This window comes from Ictidomys tridecemlineatus, chromosome 1 (assembly GCF_052094955.1).
Source record: "Ictidomys tridecemlineatus isolate mIctTri1 chromosome 1, mIctTri1.hap1, whole genome shotgun sequence".
Lineage (NCBI taxonomy): Eukaryota > Metazoa > Chordata > Mammalia > Rodentia > Sciuridae > Ictidomys > Ictidomys tridecemlineatus.
In genome coordinates, this window is record NC_135477.1 from 242,801,603 (window position 1) to 242,814,552 (window position 12,950).

The following is a 12,950-nucleotide window of genomic DNA, read 5'->3' on the forward strand; positions in this document are numbered from 1 at the left end:
CATTCTACACAGGAGAAAACAGGCTTAGAGGAGGGGAAATTACAGTAAAAGTGATATTTGAATCCTGATCTATGTGGTCTAGAATCAGCTTTTTCTACCATTTTACTCTGCCATGGATGTGAGCAGCTCTGTGTGATGCCAGGGGCTGGAGAGTGGGCTTGGGATGTAGTTGAGGCAAATGAGGTGCAAAAGTTGCAAAAATCTTGGCACATAAAAAATGCTCAATTCCATTAGTCTTCTGGGAAATACAAGTCAGAACCATAGTGACATACCATTTTACAACTACCAGAAAGCCTAGAATTCAAAAAAGTATAAAATAAATGTTGGCAAGGATATAGAGAAGTTGGAACCTTCTGGTATGAATGTAAACTGCTATGGAAAATACTCTGAAAGTTCCTCAAAAAGCAAAATATAGAAATGCCATATTGCTCATCAATTTCATTCCTAGATACATGCCCCCAGGAACTGAAGAAAAGATGTTCAGGCAAAAACTTGCACATGAATATTCACAGAAGCACTATTCATAATAGCCAAAAGGTGGAAAAACGCAAATGTCCACCCACCAATGAATGGATCAAATGTGGTGTAGTCATCTATTGTATGATCCCATAAATGTGCAATATTCAGGCTGGGCAAATGGAGACAGAAGGAAGATGAGGGTCACAAAAGACTGGGGGAGGGAGAAATAGGGAATGAGTGTGTAGTGTGTATGACATTTCCATTCAGGATGGTGTGACTTTAGGGAATCAATGGTAAGTCACTTGTTTCCCTAGGCTGGGAGCTAGAACTAGATAAATGTTGCATAACATTGACAATGAACTAATGGCACACTTTAAATGGTAACTGTTGTTACATATATTCTACCACAATAATAAAATGATGGAGGCATCACTCTCAATTTCTGAAAGTGCAGAGTCCTGAGAACACCTCCCTAAAAGTGAACTGCCTAGGGTGCAATTTGTCTTACCCTAGTCTCACTCTAGTCTCACTCCTGATGGTCAGTAACATTTTCTCCTTTTATCTATTGCCTCCTGAAATCAGTCTCTACACCAGGTGGGGAAAGAGAGTGTGTGTAAGAATAGTATACTTGCATTGTGTCTTACATTTATCTAAAAAATGAGCTTTGGAAAAGCTTCCATAAATCCTAATGCATATGAACTCCTAAGAAAGATTATTCTATATGTACTTACTAAAGAAATATCAATTAATTAAAAGAAGCATTAAGTTGAGCACATACTGAGCAATGTCTGTGATTAAAAAAATGCATGTACAAAAGTCTAAGTAAATATCCAGAATGAATTATTTAAAGCAAAATTTTTTCACCTTTTGGACTAGATAGTCCTTTGCCCTGGGGGGCTATCCTACACACTTCCTCACTGAACCATAAGGGCCATTGAAGTTATGCCCACTTGCCCTGCAGCTTAAAGATGATCATGCAAATCAAGGAATATCTTCCAGGTTGATTTTTTTTCTACTTTGCTAATGACTTCTCCATATTTTGTACTTGTGATCTTGGTTTTCAGCTTGATGCTCAATTCTTTATTTGTAAAACAATAGCTTGGGTTGTTAAGAAATGTATGTATTTTGAGAATTCAGGGTGGGAGTAAAGCAATTGCAGCAATTTCTATGGATGCAGAATCAGATGAATCTCTTCTAACTGCTGCTCTACAGGGAATAGCTTTGTCTTCCATGGAGAGAATAAAAGAAATAAATCCCAACTTATCAAGGTAGAAGGGGACACTGATTATGTGGTCGGTGCAGGAGAGAAACATTAACAAGGAGAGCATACATAAAACAAGCATTGTTGCCAAGCATAGCAGCACATGTCTGTAATCCCAGTGGCTCAGGAGGCTGAGGCAGGCGGACTGTGAGTTCAAAAGCCAGCCTTAGCAAAAGTGAGGAGCTAAGCAACCCAGTGAGACTCTGTCTCCAAATAAAATACAAAATAGGGCTGGGGACATGGCTCAGTAGTCCCTGAGTTCAAAGGAAAGCACATAAGGATCCCAAGTGACAAACTTACTGAATGAATGAATCAACAAAACTAATTTGAAATGCTCACTTGACAAGGATATTGTGAATTTTCTCATCTTTTTTTTTTTTTTTTGTCAGGGATCGGCCCATAAGCAAAGAAGACTCAATTGAATTTGACTATTGGTAAATACATAATGGAGTAACAAATTCCTCACCCCTCTCCTTCCCCTTACCTATATAAGTCACATCCACATAGCGTGGATCCGAGGTACTGCTTCCCATCTTGTTGGTGGCATTTACTGTCATGATGTATATTGTCCATATAGAGGTGTGCTTTTTGCTAAAGTAACAGGAGTTGGGGCCACTGGTTTTGTAGTCTGGACATTCATGGGTGATGGTCTCTCTGTAATGAGTAACGTATTAGGAGGAAATAAGAAAGTGATAACAACTCTAGTTGTTTTCTTAGTAGATCAACACCACTGGCTTTTGGAGATTTGACATTTTAAGTGCATATCAGCTGGGCAGAGAGAGAAAGGGCTGGAAAGGATGTTTTAGGGTCTCAGCTATTCTGCTTCTCGGGAACCCTTCCCTCTGTATGGTGCTTTTGCGAGCTTTGAGATATGCATTGTCTGATAATAAATCCTGAGCTGCAAGGATATGGGTATGGCCAAGGCACTGCCATACCCAGGCAGTAACATTATGTCACCTCAGGAAACTGGGACTTTCACCTGCATACTCACATAGTGTGGCCATCTACAATGCAGTATTTATTGCACTTACATGTTGAATTACATTTGGGAAAAAAAAAAGAGTTCAAGAGGATAAAAACTTTAGATAACCAAATCAGTAACAGAATGAAGTGACTTTGAAAAGAGGTATTTTAACCCCAAGTGGCTTATTAGGCTGCTCATATGAGGAGATACAAATCCAGTCACACCACAGAGGGATGGAGGTTTATTTGATTTTGGTTGCCAGTTTGAGTTCATAAAATCTGCTTACATGACACCCCTTTGGGTCCCAGATGGAAGGACAGCTTTGTGTACAACCAGGAGCAGTTCCTGGAAAGTGAACCAGCTATCTTTACTGGTAATATATCCATTTCTCCAGGATCTCCAGGAGAATCTCATTGTGAGTTTAACAAAATTCTCACCTGGGGATGTTTTGTTTAGTCCTTATGGCAACATTATGTCCAAACATGCCTTCCAGGAGATCTCCAGTTCTGGATCAGCAACTTGGTAAAGAAAAACACTCACCTTCTTTTCCTTATATACTTCTTTATTTTCTTGGATGTGAAACAAATATGAAAACCTAATGTGCCACATTTGTCTAGGATTATATGGTGCTGATTTACATAATCCTATTGTGTTACAAAAGTAACATGTTTACTTAGGAAAAATTACAAATGGCACAGGGTTTACATATGGTCAGCTAAGATTATTATAAGGAAATACTTCTATGGAGACTTGGGCTGCAACCTAAGCTTGTGACAGGTAAATGGAAACATTGCTAATATTTTGTTGCCAATGTGGTGGATCAGCTTGCATAGATTGAGAAAGCTTGTAAAGGACCTTAACAAGAGAAGGTGGACAGACACTCCTTTTCTCCAGTGGTTTGAGCCTTTGTGGTATACACCCAGAAAATTCTGACTCAGAACCATCTCTACTTTGGCCTGGATGTGTGAACAGTCTTGTGGGGCTTGATAGGAGAGAAGATAACATTTTACCCTTCCTTGTGGTAAGTCAGTGTATAATTGGTAGGCAGTCCTCCGTCTGTCCCAGGACTCCACCAGCAGGTGAATGTTTCCTTCTCAGGAGAACGACATTTAAAGATAGTAGGTTTTCCAGGAGGTGACTCTCCTAAAAATAAGTCACAAGCCATTGGAGTTAATATTGAGATCCATTCAACCACTCAACTCTTCTGCTGGTGACAGCACAGTGAAGGCATCCAGAGCAGAGAGAGGCTCAGATGAGCAGACCTACAGGCTCAGTGCTCAGAAGTGGCAAAGCACCAGCACCCAGGAATACCCTTTGGGTGCTATCCTAGGGCAGACAGTGTTCTTGGAGAGAGAGCTTGGTGGTGGTTGTAGTGTGTGCCTGTGTAAATGTGTGAGTGTTGTGTTTTGAGATGGAGATACCAGCAGTTCACGTGGGGCAGTGACCAATTGTAACATTTCAGTGAAGAGTGAGCCTCGGGAGCAAGAAGGATGGGTTTGGGTTGGAGAGTGTGAGGCCTTCCTCCCATGGAATCTAAAGAGCTAATGTAATGCTACAAGATAAGGTGACTTCTGGCATAAGCAGCCTGTGCATCCTTTGCCCACACATTGCTCCCTGGCACATCTCTGCTTCTGGGTTTCTGTCTTCCTGCCATCCTCACACCACTAACTCCAACTGTCTCCATCTTTAGTTTGTCATCTATCATTGATGCTCCCTTTATCTGAGTGTTCCTCAGCAGTTCCTCCCTCTCTCCTCTTATCTTCTTCTTCCCCTTTCCTGTCACTTTTCCTTGGCCTTGGCCTAATGGCCTAGTGGATCTTCCCATCCTCCCTGTTACCATCTCTGAGTCTTGATTTTTAGTCCTTCTTTCTGCTTATATTTTCTTCCTCTTTGGGTTTTTTTTTGTGGTGAGATGGCAAAGGGCTGTCTTGCAATTCTATGGACCATTTTGGGGAAGGAATATGGGAAGACTCAGGGCAGGTCCTCTCTGAGCTGTGAGCTACCATGAGCTGCATTCAGTCTCAGGCTGGAAGCTGGAAGGTCTGCTTAAGGTGATATGGAAAATACAATGTCAAGGGGGAGGGATTTTTTTAGTTGCCTAATCCCCAAAGCTCTTGGCAAGCTGGTTCTCATTTCTCTTGCTTGGCTACTGTTAGCTCCAAAGAGAAACTGAGCTTTCCCAGGAGTTCGCCCCAGTGCAGCTGAGCTGGGGAGGCCAACTGAACCATCTATATAACTCCCATTTGCTCTTAGTTCCTGTCAAGTTTAAGGCCCCAGTGTTCAGTTTAATAAATGAGGAGCCGAGAGAGGAGCTCTGAGTTAGGCCTCAGCAGCTCAGAGGGTTCTCACTGTTTCCTCCCATTCTTCTCTCCATTCCTCAGACATGATCCTAGGCCAGAACTCCTAGGAAGAGCAGGTCTGCAGGAGACCCTGTAAGGGGGACATGCATAAGAAGGGGTTCTCTGGGTAACCTGGCCAGAAAGGAGAACTGAATGGGATGGCACAACATGGTGCACAGGACGGGCCCAGGATACCAGGCTAATCATGCCAGTGGGAACTGAGCACCATGCCAGTTTATAGGCCCCATGAAAGCAGTCCATGTCAGCCTAGGGCAGCTCTGCCAATATTTGTCATTGCTCATCCCCTAGGGGAGATTTCTTCAGGATGATGTACTTGGGAATCATGGCAAACACACAAGGTTCCTTTTGTTTGTTTTTGTTATGAGTGAGGAGGAGTATGTGACATAGGAAGAAAAGTTTATTTAAAAACCCCAAAGTCTATGGTTTAGTAATACAGTTGAAGACACTCGGGGCTACTGTTCATGATTGGAGGACTTAGAATTTCCCTCGTGAATGATTCTGACCTCTGCTTTCCCTTTTCTCTCTCTTTCACAAAAGCTTCTCTTTCACATTTTACGGGTCACCAATAGTATTTTTAGGAAACTCAGAGAGGAAGGTAAAATTGTGAAATTACAATGTGTGCCTTTATCCTCTTTAGAGATAGTCACATGTAATGAACTGTCTTAATACACAGATGCATAGGGACAATCACACAGGTATCACACATGCAGGTGTTAGGCAGATGTTCACATAGATCCCACATCTCACACACACACACACCCCACATACATGCACAGAGAAATACACACAGGGTCACACTTACAACAGTACATATTATTACACATACATGTACACACAGAGTACACATACAGACATTCTCATAGGTACACACACAGGCATAAACCCACACACAGATTTGTACCAACACAGGTACTCACAGAGGAGCATTTGCAATCAGGCAGTATAAAAAGTTAATATGCACATAGGTACACTCATAAGTAGACACACTCAGAAATGTATAGGGGTTGACACTCAGAAATGTACACAGATGCACTTAATTTAGCTGTGAATAATGTACAGGCATACTCCTAATTTAGCTGTGGATATTATTTCCCAAATCAGCAGATAACAGAGTTAGCTGTATCTGTTTCTCACCATGCAATAGCAGTCTTTTACATCCCTTCATGGTTTTTCCAAGATTTTTCACATTTGTTATTTCATCTGTGGTGGAGGAAATGTCACTTTCCTCACTTTGAGAATTTGGAAAGCCAAAGAGATTGGGCAATTGGCTCAAGGTCACACAGCCAGCAACTGGCAGAATCTGGACTAGAACTCAGGTCCTCAGAAGTGTTTCATTACCCTCCTCGATGAGGATAGAAGGCAGAGAGCATAATGACAAGTTTGCATTAATTTTTCTGCTTTAATTTTAATGCAAAAGGGTTGCAAATAATTTATTAGCAGCACATGACATAAGCATTTTTATTTCTCACAACTGCATTCCAAGAAAGCTGTGATGATCTCTTCACCTTCTTGATAAACACCCCAGCAATGAAAGAGAGCAGGACAATCTCTTACTCACCATTCAGGAGTCTGATGTTGAGAAAAAGCAGCAGCATGAAAACAACTGTGGATGCCACATTATACTTCATGTTGGCTCCCTTTTCTTCTTACAGGAAATGTATCAAAGATTGCCTGAAAGAGAGGCAGCAGGCAACTTTTTTGAAATGACAGCCTGGTCAGGCATATGCACCAATTTATTCTGGGTGTTTACAACTGTTTCTTGCTCCTTGCTTAATGTGAATGACAAAACAGAAGGAAGGGAATGTAGGAAAATGTAACATGGGATGGCTTGGCTCAGAAGCCTCGATTTGCACTTGCTGGGAAAAATTCCACCGCCAGAGGTCATCAGATGATAACAGAAAGTTCAAGGGGAGTCACAGTAGTCCACTTCTTTGCACACATCCCAAAGGGGGGAAAAATGTTCTTTTTCCATTCCACAGTCATCTGACAGTATATCATGCATTTTATGTGACATAGATTGCAGGCCCTACAAGGGAACCATTCTAGGAGGGATTTGGCTTTAAATCTCCAGCCCCAAATAATCCTGGCTGAAAAGTCAGTTTCTCAGTTTCTGACTTTATCTAGCCCCACGGATCCTGCCAAGTAGGGGGCGCTTTCTTTGAAGGTTCAGAGAGAGAGGGTCCTGGAAGCCCGGGCTATGAGCATGGTTGTGAAGCAAACTTTACAATGACCTCTAGTGAACCTCCACGTGATTTCTTTCTCCCTTTTGTGAAGTCCCATTATAAAATATAATAAACTCCAGTAATAATTCAAATCCCTTGAGCTCAGAGTATTAAGCAAATTTTGAACCTGCAGGGGTTGAGAGTTTTGAGCAATTTATTATTAATATTATTATTTTTACCCTTGGAACAGCTTTCAAAGCCTCTCAATGTCCTTCTAAGAAAAAGGATTTTAAAAACATTAAAAAAAAAGAAGGCTCATTAGTTTTATTAGACTTTAAACGACACTCAGAAAACAATAGATTTGATGAACCAAGTGTAAATTCTCAGAAACACATGGCTTTAATTTCTCTTTAAAATTTTATTTTATTTCTTTTCTTTTTTAGTTAGTTAGTTTGTTTTAGTTTTTAAATGAAGGGGAGAGCATTGGGGACAAAGCTGTGTTGTCTGATGAGCCTCCAAAAGACCTTCGCCCATTCCTCCTGACCAGAGTGTGAGTCTCCTCCTGCCGGTCACTTAATGGGCAGTTTTTTGAAGGCTTTCTCCACCCGATATTTCCTCCTGCAAGACATACTCAGAAATAAAAAGCTCAGTGACAGCAAAGGTGTAGGGCACAAGAGCAGGAACTATCAGGTAGCTCCCTTACACCGAGGCAGCTGTTTTAATAATGGATCCTGGTCCTCTAACGGGTCCTGTCAGGTAGCCAGCATCTTGTTCTTTGAAGGTCCAGATTCCTTCCAGATGCCCTCCTGGGTTGTACATTCTCAACCATCGGCCCCATCTAATCCCTAGGGGTCATCTCACTTACATCAAGAGGGCAAAGCCCCTGAAAGGGTTTTAAATAATGTCTATGGGACTCTTCTGGAGCATCTGTGATGGGACAGGCACAAGGCAAAGTACTTTCATCATTTGAATTTTATTTTGTTCTCACAATGGCACCATGAGTAGGTACAGATCATCACCATTCCCTTTTAACAGATGAGAAAGTGAAGTATGGAGAGGTTTAGTAAGCTGACAGGCATCTACCCATGGGGACAGAGCAATTGGGCAAATCTGAGAGCATCTGATAAATCATCCTGATTTGCAGAAAGTCTATGATAGATGGAACAATGATTCCCCCTTCTGTTGGAAAGACAGTGGAGATTAATACAACAGACCCAACAGACCCAACAAGTGGATGTGTAGTGCTGAGCAGAACAGGAGAGCCAGGGCTGAGAGGTCATGTTGGCTTCTGCCCTGCTGGTCTCAGATTCTGTTGATTTCCCTAATCCAGCTTAACCAGGTACAGATAGCCCAGAAAGAGCTCTTTGTCCTGGTAATCTGGTTATCTCATCTTAGGTTGGAAATAGGATTCTGGATTCTTCTGCCTACTGGTCAAGAATTTATTATTATTTTAAAAATAACATCCCTTTATTGAAGCTTCTCTGATTTGGGTGGGGGGCATTGTATTAAAATGCTTGGACTCAGCATGCCATAAATCACACCTTTTTGGTGAGATCAGTATCTGGGCAGCTCTTCCAAAGCAAGGTTCCAAGTGTTTTACTAAAGAAATGCTAGGGTGGGGATATAGGGTAGGTTCAGCAGAAGTAGATTTTGTCATCTGCTCATACTTGCTCATAAATTGATGCAGGATCAAAGAAACACTCCCAATAAAAGTTTATTTTTTTCCCTCTATAACTTTCAGGAAGCATTTAATGGACTAAAAGGTAACAATTTTCTCTGGGATTTCCTGAGACATAGCCTGGTCTCTGATCACTACTGTGTATTTTCTTTTTTTAAAAAAATATTTATTTATTTATTTTTTTAGTGGGACACAATATCGTTATTTATTTATTTTTATGTGGTGCTGAGGATCAGACCCAGGGCCTCGCATATGCCAGGCGAGCACTCTACCGCTGAGCCACAACCCCAGCACCAACTACTATGTATTTTCTAATGCCTGAAACCCTTGTGTCAGGGAGTTAGACACATTAATATTGGAATCAATGCAGTGTTTCATAATGATTTCTCAACTTATTCTGCATCTTACACCTCAGCAGGAGAAACACAAAAGGCTCAGTAAGCCTTTAGAGTAAAAGATAATGGCAGCTGTCCCCCCACCCCCAGGGGGCTGAGCTAAATGTTACCTCCCATCAGACCCAGGGTGAGTCGCAGCATTAAGCATGCCTGTATTGCTCATTGACCAGTTTTTATGGCTGGCAAACATTAGGTTAGGGATGGAGTTGGTTTTTTATCTCTCTGAGTCAACTCTCCATTGGATTTTGATCTCAACTCTCCAAAAGGATCTTGATCAAGGGTAAGCCAGCCCTCCTTATGTACTACCTCAACTCAGGCTGGAACATCCAATGGGGTCAACAGTCTGCTTTTCATGATGTTATAGCAGCAAAAGACTTGAAATATTTGGAGTCCAGTTAGCAGAAAGTCAGCCTTGCATATTGGATCCCAGGTCAATCACTGCAGGCTTCTTTCCTCACTATCTCTGTGAGTGTGACTGTGCTTTAAAAATACAAAACTTACATCTGAAGAGCAGGTTTGTAGCAAGTTTGTGACCCCCAAACCTTGCCTCTGACAACCTGACTTGGCTTTCTGCCTTCTGAGTCCTCAAGGCTCTCCGATCCTAATGTTTCTTCCTATCATATTATCCAAGGCATCTTCCTACCCTGCTCCTGCTGCTGTGGTATGGATGCCAAGAAAACCCCCTTTTCTGTTTCTCTATGTCAACACCAATCCTCTTTAGACCTTTATAGATCCTATTTAGGCTCTTTCCAAAAGCCTCCCTTCATTACCTTCTTCATTAAGCCAAGTCTCTTCCACAGAGGCCAACAGTTGAGAAAGAGGCCCATCAAAACATGGCCTGGAACCTTGCCCTTTTGAGAAACTAGATTGAAAATCAGGGCCATGGTACCACAGCCTGTGCTGATTCCACTACCCCCATTAGGGAGGACATGAACTAGCAGAGGAGGCCGAGTGGCTCCCGAGAGTTAAAAATACAAATCCAAGATTCAACACACCACTCTCCACTATCAACCCTAAAGCCTGTGTTGGTTAGACTTCATCTGCCTGTTCTGGCTCACCAAGCCCCTTAGCAAATCAGCCTAGGATGCCAGCAATCTTGGTTCTCCAATTTTGTGGCACTTGTTCCCAAGATCAAGCAGTAGGTGAGTCGATACCGAGTGTGGTCTCTACTCTGGCTGCCATTTCATACCAGCCTAAAAGTTAAGACTGTTACACAAGTTCTGTACAAAGTCAATGACAGTAGAATGAATAAGAGAATCAATGAAGCCTCAAAGGTGCACAAGACTCTAAGATTTGGAACAGGGCATCTCCTGCATGGAGGAACTATGATCTTATCTGAGTATGAGTATGATAAATGCTAGACTTAGAACCAGTGTGATCTGTCATTGTTACAGTTAGTTTCCCTAACTAGAAATTGACCTAACATGCTAGGCAGGGATTCTGAGGACTCTTCAGCTCTTGAAAGCCCAGTTCTCAGATGGATAAGCAAGGCCTCATCTAAGTCTTTCTTTAAATACTGTTATACGTGTGGTTTACATATATGAACCATTAAGTATTCTGCGATAGTTTACCCCCAAGAGAATATGTCCATTGTATCACCCAGGTTAAGAAACAGAACACTAACAGCACCCCAGAAATCCAAACTTGTGCTTCCTCCTATTATCTATCCACACTACCCCAGTAGGAGCCACTCTCTTGACTTCTAACACTACAGATGAAATTTACTTACTTCTGATTTTTTTTAATATTTTATTTTTTAGTTGTAGTTGTAAATAACGCCTTTATTTCACTTATTTATTTTTATGTGGTGCTGAGGATTGAACCCAGGGTCTTGTACGTGGGAGGCGAGCGCTCTACCGCTGAGCCACAACCCCAGCCCCTACTTCTGAATTTTATATAAATAGAATCATACGCATGCATTTAAAGAGAATGTATGTGTGTCTGGCTTCTTTCATCATCCCACATTACTGTGTGATTCATTCCTGTCATTACATGTAGTTTTACATAATTCATTTTCATTTCATCTCATTCATATTTCACTGAATGAAGTATCATAACTTATTTATTCATTCCAATGTTGGTGAATGTTTGTGTTATCCATTTTTGGCACATTGGGTTTTGCTAAGACTGAGCCAGCCTGGAATGGTGGGCAAACACCGTATGCCCCATAACCCTTACCTGTAGCTCTGTATTATACAAGGTGAGTGTGCTTCCTGTCATACCTTCTGATAATTAGCCTCAATTACATTTCTACTGCATTTCTTGTCCTAAAAAAAAAAAATAAAAATAACAGTCTCATTTCCTGAGAACACATTTTGAATACATGCCTTCACTGGTTAAAGTGTTAGGCATTGTGTTAGGCACTTCCTTTGGGCCCCTCTGCCCAGTGAGTTTTCTTATCTGCCCTTCCCCACCCAGTATTAGACAGCCTGAGGTTGAAACCCAGTGTGAGAACCCCCAAGTGCTCTTGATTTCCAAGAATCTGGCTTTTCTTTCCAATACAGAAGGCCAGAATTTAATTTGGAAAACAAAGGACATAATCTGCTCAGGGTGGAGAGAGAAACAGGAGGGATTTAGCCATTTCATACCAGGCTAAAAGTTAAGACTGTTACACAAGTTCTGTACAAAGTCAATGACTTTGAATGAATAGGAATGAATAGAATGAATAAGAGAATCAATGAAGCCTCAAAGATGAACAAGACTCTAAGATTTGGAACAGAACATCTCCTGCATGGAGAAACTGTGGTCTTACCTGAGTATGAGGATGATAAATGCTAGACTTAGAACCAGTGTGATCTGCCATTGTTGATAGGAGAATTTGTAGAGGTTTTAGAATATGGTAACTGATCTTTCATGGAGATGCTGGAAATTGGAGATTCGGTGCCAAGAGAATTTTGGCCTAGTGGCAGATGAAAGTTCTAGCTCTTCATGCTCCACCAATAATTAGCTTTGTGCAAACATGTGGCCACAGCAATGAATGGTCACCTGTCCATAGCCCAAGTGGTCCACTTACACATTAGTGAATAGTCACAGAAGACCCTTGTTCAAGAGGTCATCCATGACTATTATTTTTTATGGCTGTTACTATGAAGTTTACATGTTTTTGTTTTTTGAATGTGTTTCTATCCTATTTCTTGTTTGGTGCTATCCCTCGGTGGGAAACATCTGAGACTTTCCACAAGGGAATTATTTCTATGTAAATGTTTATCACATTAGAATCTGGCAGGTTAGTCAGGGAATCAGGACTGCGTTAAAGTTATTAGAAATAGGGTAGAAACTGCTTTCTAACATTCACCTCTGATTTCAAACATATCCCTCCTTACTCTCTCATAAGCCCCAGGGTTCCTGAAAGGGAACTCTATGCTCCGTGAAGATGCACCAAAGAGGAGACTGTGCTATGCACGATGATGGCTGCACTCTGTAAGAAGCAGATGATCAGCAGAAGGAGCATTGGCAAACTGGGGCCTCACTGAGGGTTGGTGCTGTGGGGAGACTTCCACAGAAAGATCTACTGGCTTCCAACCTAACTGGGCTAATTGCCACACTATAATGTATGCTCCTTTGTACTGGAGTCATTTAGTAAATCAGATGCTGCATCCTTACCCATGGCTGGAGGCATCGCTTCCAATTACACCAACTTCACTCCCTCACCACAGGATCCCAGCAACATT

General features: G+C 41.6%; 1 protein-coding gene across 6 annotated transcripts in view; it reads right to left on the reverse strand.

The window, feature by feature from the left end:
* The window catches only part of Prlr (prolactin receptor), a 151,670-nt gene that overhangs the window by 15,020 nt on the left and 123,700 nt on the right, over positions 1–12,950 (reverse strand). For 3 of the 6 annotated variants that reach the window (XM_005325640.5, XM_078017308.1, XM_078017302.1), the window contains 4 exons: positions 11,458–11,546; positions 6,603–6,715; positions 3,695–3,827; positions 2,205–2,374 (listed from right to left, as the gene is read on the reverse strand). In XM_005325640.5, coding sequence (XP_005325697.1) covers positions 2,205–2,374; positions 3,695–3,827; positions 6,603–6,672 — 373 coding nt within the window. In that variant the 5' untranslated portion in view covers positions 6,673–6,715; positions 11,458–11,546. The remainder of the gene's footprint in view (positions 1–2,204; positions 2,375–3,694; positions 3,828–6,602; positions 6,716–11,457; positions 11,547–12,950) is intronic. The other 3 variants (XM_040273622.2, XM_013358769.4, XM_078017313.1) reach the window with 1 other exon arrangement.